At 28.7% G+C, this 10,489-nt stretch overlaps 1 protein-coding gene across 1 annotated transcript; it reads left to right on the forward strand.

Moving 5' to 3' along the window:
• The first annotated feature begins 5,291 nt into the window (after window positions 1-5,291).
• LOC100198088 (alkyldihydroxyacetonephosphate synthase, peroxisomal) lies at window positions 5,292-7,216 on the forward strand. The gene has a single exon (XM_065788434.1). It carries the CDS (start codon window positions 5,307-5,309, stop codon window positions 7,107-7,109), a length of 1,803 nt encoding a protein of 600 aa, XP_065644506.1. The 5' UTR covers window positions 5,292-5,306; the 3' UTR covers window positions 7,110-7,216.
• The last annotated feature ends 3,273 nt before the right edge of the window (window positions 7,217-10,489 follow it).

Raw genomic sequence — 10,489 nt, forward strand, 5'->3', positions numbered from 1 at the left:
ACGGAGGCGCGGGTGGTAAATGGGATGTGTGCATTCCCCTTAAATTTTGTTCTTGTATAGATAAGTGATCGTGATTTTTGAGAGATTTTAATAAAAAAGAAATCCTTGCTTGCTTTTTCGGAAGTTTTTTCTAAGAAATAATGGAATTATGTCTTCATCAGCAAAGTATCTTATAGACGCGGTAATATAAAAAAATTACTTTAACTACATCGAATGGTACCGTCACTCGCATTTTATGCGAGTAACGGCACCATTCAAAAGCTACAACGTTTCATATAGCAGATATGCAACGTTGTAGCAAAGCTACAACGTTGCATATCTGCTATATGAAACGTTAAAAAAATATTAATTAATTATTTGGCCTTGATATTTGTTATATATATATATATATATATATATATATATATATATATATATATATATATATATATATATATATATATATATATATATATTATATATATATATATATATATATATATATATATATATATATATATATATAACAAATATCAAGGCCAAATAATTAATTAATATTTTTTTTCATAGAAATGTTTTGTTTTTGAGAAGAAACAAAGTTAATAAAACAATTCCTTTTGTGTTACATAACTCTAGTCCCCTACCATGGCTACGCGCCAGAAAATAAGGAATAGGGATTTAGTACTTTGGAAGTATTAATAACTTTTATTTCTATTAATAACTTTTATTTATATATAAAATAAGCCTTTTTTTTTTTTTTTTTGTGTGGCTTATTTCGTCACTATATAAACATTTTACATACAATTAACTTTGATACAATTATAAAAACAAATATATTTATATGTACAGTATCGGACAAAACGAGTGCAACCAAATAATGCTAATTCAGTTTCTTTATATAAAAGTGCTGCACTTTTTCAATTTAGAGAAATAACTATGTAACTGTTTAGAGACAAAGTTCTTCAAGTTTTATTCATCACACAGTTCATTATTTGCACACAAAAATTAATAAATTAAACAAAAGTATTAAAAAAAGTTAATTTCCTTCTGGACAAAACAAGTGCAACTCGACAAAATGTTGACCAAGCTGTATTTTGCTATCAATATTTCGTGGCGAATCCTTTGTTGTCGATCACAGCCTTGCATCTTCGAGGCATAGATTCGATCAGGTGATCAATGAAACTTTGTGGAATCGTTGCCAAGGCCTTTTGGATTTGTTCAAACAGTTGATCCTTATTACGAACACCTTCACGATTAATTCTGCGGTTGACGATCTCCCATAGGTTCTCGATAGGATTGAGATCCAGAGATTGCGGCGGCCAATCCATTACCGATAGGTGGTTGTCTTGAAACCACTGTTTGACTACTTTTGCAGTGTGTTTAGGATCGTTGTCTTGCTGAAAAACCCATTTTATTGGCATATTCCATTCAGCATGAGGTAACATAACATCTTTCAGGATATTTTTATACATGAAACGGTCCATTATTCCATCGTTTCAATGTATTGAACCTAGACCGTTAGCATAAAAATACCCCAGACCATTACATTGCCTCCACCATGCTTCACGGTCTTATGGCAGTAACGTAAATCGAGGCGTTTTCCGGCCGGTCGACGTACACGGCAAATGCCATCACTCCCAATGATGTTGAACTTCAATTCATCACTGAACAAGACAGTTCGCCATCTCTGCACATTCCAGTCAATATGAGATGTAGCAAACAGAAGTCTTTTCTTCTGGTTTTTTAGTGAAATCAGCGGTTTCTTTGCAGGGCGTCGAGAAAACAATCCGGCTTCAACAGCACGTCGTCTGATTGTTCGGTCCGATACAGGCAGCTCTAATTACTTTTGAATCTCGACTAATGATATCCAGGGATCCTTCTTGACGGATCTGACAATCATAGAATCCTCTCTAGAAGTGGTGGAACGCGGTCTTCCACCTTTGTTATCTGCTGCCAACTTCCCCGCAGAACGATATTTGGAACATAGTCTTGATACGCTCCATTTTTTCACGCGGTATTTATCACAAATACTTTTTTGTGACATTCCACTTACGTAATCGCCAACAATTCTCTTTCTTAGTTCCAATCCAAGACTGTCGGGAGCCATTATTGCACTTGAAGTCATAAAAATAATAAAAATAAATAATCACGCTTCTCAAGGCTTACCGTGTTACATTTACCTTGTGATGATACAATAATGCTCTGTGGAACACAACGTCTTGGTTGGATGTGGACTGTATTGATGTAATGAAACACTTGTTTTATTTCACTTCTTGTATTGATGTTCTTTGATAAAACACTTTGATAAAACTCACTTCGATAAACTGTCTTAATAATACTGACTGATTGACTTCCATATACTGACTGAATTACATGTCGATTTACATGTCTCTTATATAGTAAAATGAACCTGTGTGAACCTGTTCTGGAAGATTCTAGATGCTTCTTTTCGATGCTTCTGGAAGCTTCTGGATGCGTCTGGATACTTCTGAAAGTTTCTGGATACTTTTGGATGCTACTGGATGCTTCCAGATGCTTCTTCTGGAAACTTCTGGAAGTTTCTGCATGCTTCTAGAAACTTCTGGATACTTCCTTTAATTATTAAAAAACTTCCGTGACGTTGAAACGGACCAGACTTAAGAAAATGAAACAAACCAAAAAAGTTGCACTTGTTTTGTCCGTTGCAAAATAGCACTTGTCAACGAAATTCTGCCTGTGTGCTGTCACCTGTCAGCTGATTGCTCATGTCATGGCATGCTATGACTCCAGACTCCTGAACTGTTTGCTGTGGTAGTATAGTTCGTTACTTTTTTAAGACATGTAAAATTAGGAACACTTTTTAGCATTGTTTGATGTTGGTTGCAAATGTTCTGTCCAATACTGTAAATATATATATATATGTATATATATATATGTAAATTATGTTAGTGTATTTTACAAATAGAGTGCTCAATGTTCTTAAAGAACAGAGCAATAATAAATTAGTAAAAAACACTTATCTAACTTTTATCTTCTACTTTGAGTTTTAAGTTTTTAAGTTTTTAACTTTAAGTACTCTTCCTGATGATCCAGCAATGGTGAAACTTAAAGTACAAGATAAAAGTTAGATAAGTGTTTTTTACTAATTTATATATATATTATATATATATATATATATATATATATATATATATATATATATATATATATATATATATATATATGTATATATATATATATATAAATATATATATATATATATATATAATATATATATATAAATATATATATATATATATATATATATATATATTTATATATATATATATATTAAATAAAAGTCTTTATTTAAAGCAAATGAAACTAAGCAATTTAAAAAAATTTATATTATAATTATTTTATTTAAAATTTATTCAAAAACAAAACATTTTGTAATTTTTTATACAAAATTTTTTTTTTCTTTACTTTAAATAAAGACATTTATTAATGATCAACAAATACTTTCTCAATACTTTTTAAATGTGACAACGCCGGTTTTTCCACTGAGGTCTTCATATATATATATATATATATATATATATATATATATATATATATATATATATATATATATATATATATATATATATATATATATATATATATATATATATATATATATATATATATATATATATATATATATATATATATATATATATATATATATATATATATATATATATATATATATATATATATATATATATATATAACTTTATATATAAATAACATAATATTTAAAAAGTGTACTGCTAAAATTTATTTTTTTCGAGTAATTAAAGTTTATAAACCTAGTTACTAAAATTTGCACTTTTCTGTTTCGTGCGTGATTCCATTTCAAACTCAATTTATTTTTTGATAACATTACTAAAGTATACCATTCTTTGCTGACAAATTATTTATATACTTTAAAAATGAATGAGAGTAAATTGTAGATTTGAAATGAGAGTAAATTCGCCATCGTCTTTCCGTAAGTGGTTTTGAGGAAACGCCCTTATGGGTTAAAAAGTTAGAGGTGTGTCTTACGGTCCGTTTAAATCCACAACCGACCAAGTGAAAAATGAATTAAATCGACAATTTAATGTTTTTTTAACCAAGTAAATTGCTTTACTTCATCTGTTTATAACTTTGTTTTAAAATATAAAAAATAATTTTCACGTGGAAACAGATGATAACATTTCAAATACCTAAATTCAACAAATAGTTAGAAATTTAGCTCAATTTTGATACGTTTGTCGGCAAAATATCAAACGTTTTATAAAATTTAGTGGAGATTTTTTATGTTTACATTTAATTAATTACTATCAATTAATTTAAGTTATTTTATTAGTTAAAGATCCAATTACCGATTTGATATATAGATAGGAAATTTTTCTCACAGTTTTATCCGCTTCTTTACAGCAGGCTACACCCATTTAACTATTAGATGCAAATAGACTATTACATACAAACTATATACAGTATTCAATTTTATTTATATTATTGCTTTAGTACGTAAATAAACATATTATAAAACTATATTCTAGTTAAAAATGTATTCCATTTTCTACCCAAAGAATAATATTTAATAATTAGTATAAATATAAAAATGACTAAATAATTTAAGAACTTATAAAAATATTAATGTAAGCTTTGTTGAGAGTTATATATATATATATATATATATATATATATATATATATATATATATATATATATATATATATATATATATATATATATATATATATATATATATATATATATATAAATATATATATACACACACACACACACACACACATATATGCATACATATATACATTTATACATATATACATACATACTTGCATACATAGATATATATTATGTATATGTATATACATACATGCATATATATATATTATGTATAAGTATATATATAATATGTATAAGTATATATATATATATATATATATATATATATATATATATATATATATATATATATATATATATATATATATATACATACATATATACATACATACATACACACATACATACATATATATTATGTATATGCATATACAACATACATACATATATATATAATATATATATATATATATATATATATATATATATATATATATATATATATATATCTATGTGTGTATATATATTTATATATATGTACATATATATATGTATATATATATATATATGTATATATATATATATATATATATACATATATATATACTTATACATAATATATATTTATATATATTTTAATTTAATTTTATACATAAATTTTAACTAATTAATTTGTATTATAGAACAAAATGGCTAAAAATTTTAAGGAAAGTATTAAAATGAATTTTACACATAAAAATAGCAGCAACATCAAAGCTTTTCCTCGAAAACGTCAAGAAGTACTTAGATGGAAAGGTTGGGGTTACAAAGATTGCCAGTTTGAGTTGATGGAAAACAACGAAACTGTTAGATTTAAAGGTGATCGTTATTATGCACTTGCGAATGAAGAGCTTCCGAAGCTGGGGAAATGGTTTGAAGAAAGTTGTGATGCAAATTTAAGTTTGCGTTCTGCATCCCGTGAAAAGTTAAATGTAGAGGATTATCCTGTTCCAATTCAAAATGAAGAATTTTTGAAAGATGTTTACAATATAGGCGTGTCATCTTTTGATACTGAAGATAGAGTTGTTCATGGCCATGGTCAGACTATCTTTGAAATATTTGATTTGAGGTATAAAAAGTTAGAGCGTATACCTGATATTGTTATATGGCCCCAATCTCATGACGAAGTTGTTAAAATTGTTTCTGCAGCAAAAAAGCATGATGTTTGCATTATTCCTTTTGGTGGTGGAACAACAGTGTCAGGAGCTGTAACTTGTCCAGTTTCTGAGAAGCGCATGATAGTCTCCTTAGATATGACAGATATGAATAGAATTTTATGGTTTGATGAAGAAAATCTACTTGCTCATTGTGAGGCTGGGATTGTTGGTCAAGATTTGGAAAACAAACTTAAAGAATTTGGATTTTGTACAGGACATGAGCCAGACTCTATGGAGTTTAGTACTCTTGGTGGGTGGGTAGCCACACGTGCCTCTGGAATGAAAAAAAATGTGTATGGAAATATTGAAGATTTAGTAGTTAGTATTCGAATGGTAACAGCTGATGGAGTTATGGAAAAGCATTGTCAAGTTCCACGTATGTCAGCAGGACCAGATATTCATCATTTTATGCTGGGATCAGAAGGTACTTTAGGTGTTATTACAGAAGTAACTCTTCGTATAAGACCACTTCCTGAAGTTGTTATTTATGGGTCTGTTGTGTTTCCGAAATTTGAGTCAGGTGTTCTTAGTTTACGTGAGATAGCATTATGTAAATGTGCTCCAGCCTCAATCCGTCTAATGGATAATGAGCAGTTTTTGTTTGGTCAAGCTTTAAAAGCTGGAAGTACACCATTTTGGACAAAAATAGTTGATTCAATTAAAGCATTTTATATCACTAGAATCAAAGGTTTTGATCCCAAGGAAATTTGTGTTTGTACTCTTTTGTTTGAAGGTTCAAAAGATAGTGTTGAACATCAGCAGAAAAAAATCTATTCAATTGTAAGTAAGTATGGTGGAATACCAGCTGGAGAAGCTAATGGAAGACGTGGTTACACTCTTACATATGCTATCGCTTATTTGAGAGATTTTGGTTTAGAGTTTTCTTATATTGCAGAGTCATTTGAAACTTCTGTACCTTGGGACCGTGTTTTGGATTTATGTCGTAACACAAAAATAGTAATATTTCGGATGTGCAAAGAATTAGGAGTAATTCGCCGCCCATTTGTAACATGCCGTGTTACTCAAACATATGATGCAGGTGCTTGCATATACTTTTATTTTGGGTTTCTTTATCACGATGTAAAAGAACCTTTAGAAGTCTATGAAAAAGTTGAAAATGCTGCACGCGAAGAGGTTTTAAGAAACGGAGGAAGCATCTCTCATCACCATGGTGTTGGTAAAGTTCGAAAGCAGTTTTTATCTAAAACTATCTCTGAATCTGGTGTGAATGCATTAAAAGGACTAAAACAAGCTGTAGATCCACAAAATATTTTTGGTGTCAACAATCTTCTCTGATTAAAAGAAATGAAATAAAATTTTTAGTAATTTATAAGAAAAGTTGAAAAAATCTTTTTTGATTACTTTTTTATCCCTATAACATTGGTAATCTTTTTTATTACTTTGTTTTAAAATTTAATTTACTTATTAAGACCTACCCTTACCCCGCCCCCTCTCTTCCCAAACAAAAAAACAAAACAGAGCTTAAAAGTTTTTTAAAAAAAACTTTAATTTAATCAGGCTTTAAAAATCTTCGAGCTGTTGTAGATCTCAATTTGGTAAAAATAAATTTTTTTAATATTAAGTTTATAATTATAATAAAATAGTTGCTCTTAAATACGAGTTTTAGGCCTCAGGCCACACCAGAACTAAATTGTTTCTTGCGTGTTCTGTACAAATGCTTAATTTGCATTTAAGAGATTTTGATTATAGGCCAACGAGCCATTGAAGTCATTTATAAAAAATAATTATGTATGTATCATCAATAAATGGATTATTTTTTGGAAAATATTTTGTTTTTGAAGTTGAAAAAGAATCCTGTTTAAAAAAAGATCGTCACTTAAAATAATAAACTGGCCTAACCTGGTTGCAGAGTTCGATGTTTTCATCATTTTCGAGCCAGATGTTTTGTTCTGCTTTAATATGTGATTTGAATGCTTTTCCTGGTCCGGCATCTGGCATTGAATGCTTTTTCTGGTGCGGCATCAACAGGTTGCCAAAAATGTGTCCCGTTGGGAACACCAAACCAGACAAAACCTTTATGTTGTCGCACTTCATTCAAAAACTCATCGCTGACTTGGGTTGTCAGGTTATCGCAGAACAAAACATACTCATCCAGGTTACCTCTAAATCATTCACTTTTGCTCTTTATTTAAGTTTGTCATTGCAAAATCCTGAGTATATCTTAACGAAAATAAAAAGCAAGGCATCAACAAACCATCGTTTACATATCATATATATATATATATATATATATATATATATATATATATATATATATATATATATATATATATATAATATGATATATATATATATGATATATATATATGTATATATATATATGATATATATATATATATATATATATATATATATATATATATATATATATATATATATATATATATATATATATATATATATATATATATATATATATATATATATATATATATATATATATATATATATATATACAGTATCGGACAAAACAAGTGCAACCAAATAATGCTAATTCAGTTTCTTTATATAAAAGTGCTGCACTTTTTCAATTTAGAGAAATAACTATGTAACTGTTTAGAGACAAAGTTCTTTAAGTTTTATTCATCACAAAGTTCATTATTTGTACACGAAAATTAATAAAAAGTATTAAAAAAAGTTGATTTCCTTCTGGACAAAACAAGTGCAACTCGACAAAATGTTGACCAAGCTGTATTTAGCTATCGATATTTCGTGGCGAATCCTTTTTTGTAGATTACAGCCTTGCATCTTCGAGGCATAGATTCGATCAGGTGATCAATGAAACTTTGTGGAATCGCTGCCCAGGCCTTTTGGATTTGTTCAAACAGTTGATCCTTATTACGAACACCTTCACGATTAATTCGTCGTCTGATTGTTCGGTCCGATACAGGCAGCTCTAATTGCTTTTGTATCTCGACTGATGATATCCAGGGATCCTTCTTGACGGATCTGACAATCATAGAATCCTCTTTAGAAGTGGTGGAACGCGGTTATCTGCTGCCAACTTCCCCGTAGAACAATATTTGAAACATAGTCTTGATACGCTCCATTTTTTCACGCGATATTTATCACAAATACTTTTTTGTGATACTCCACTTACGTAATCGCTAATAATTTTCTTTCTTAGTTCCAATTCAAGACTGTCGGGAGCCATTGTCCTGCTGCAAAATGACAGTTGTCAACGAAATTCTGCCTGTGTGCTGTCACCTGTCAGCTGATTGCTCATGTCATGGCATGCATGACTCCCGACTCCTGAACTGTTTGCTGTGGTAGTATAGTTCGTTTCGTTTTTAAGACATGTAAAATTAGGAAAACTTTCTAGCATTGTTCGATGTTGGTTGCAAATGTTTTGTCCAATACTGTTAATATATATATATATATATATATATATATATATATATATATAAATGTGAAATACTATCATATATATATCCAAAAATGTGAAATACTATCATATATTTTAGTATGTTAAAGTTACAGCAATAAAGTCTTCAACTTTTTTCAAAAATTAACTCTACGCAGCGTGACGGTCTTAACGCTTACTTTTTACCACTTCTAAACAAAACAACTTTGTCAGACTTAATGCAGCATAGTAAAAAAAAAAAAAATCATTTGGCGTGTGTTTTTGGCTCACATTGATTTTATTATATGCTGAGTTTTTACTTCAATTTTTACAAGCATTTTTATGTTGATTTTTTTGCCGTGACGGTCGTAACGAAAAAAGCAATGGTTAAAAACAACAAATAAAACTACTCAATCAATAATGTAAAAAAAAAAGTATAAATGATTATTGACAACTATGTATATTACGTTAAAAAGATGCAAAAGAACAATATCAATGCTCTCAATTATGGATATATGATACGATTCTTAACGTTATAAATCATATAGTATTTGTTTTAACTAACATAACTTTTTCTCTTTTTTTTCTTTTCCTTTTTCTCGCGGAATCACCCGTATATATTTATTCATACATACATACATACATACATACATACATACATACATACATACATACATACATACATACATACATACATACATACATACATACATACATACATACATACATAAATACATACATACATACATACATACATACATACATACATACATACATACATACATACATACATACATACATACATACATACATACATACATACATACATACATACATACATACATACATACATACATACATACATACATACATACATACATGCATGCATACGTACATACATCAATATCACCGGCAGCTGGCAACTAAACTACAAATGAAAGACGTAATTCTTGCTTGAATAACAGATGGCACCATGAATTTATCTATACTCTATAAAAATCAACTTGACTTTTTCTGTCACATCTGCTAACAATGAGAGAAGTTTGAATAGACTAGAAATTATCAAAAGTTTTCTGCAATCAACAATGACAAACAAATGTCTTACTATATCGGCATTAATATCAGTTAAACAAGCTTACTGAAAAAACTGAATTGTCAATAAATTGTTTTGCCTCAACCTAGCGGACACAGAGATGTCGGTAAGACTTTTATACAACGTCTCATTATTGTCATAAGCCCGTGAAATCATAAGAATGAAATCATGCACACAAAAAAAAGGTGTGTAAAATAACAGGAAAGTAAATTTCTTTCT

Source organism: Hydra vulgaris, chromosome 01 (assembly GCF_038396675.1).
Source record: "Hydra vulgaris chromosome 01, alternate assembly HydraT2T_AEP".
NCBI lineage: Eukaryota > Metazoa > Cnidaria > Hydrozoa > Anthoathecata > Hydridae > Hydra > Hydra vulgaris.

Coding starts and splice junctions, on each gene's coding strand:
- LOC100198088 (XM_065788434.1), top strand. CDS start 5,307: ATGGCTAAAAATTTTAAGGAAAGTATTAAAATGAATTTTACACATAAA.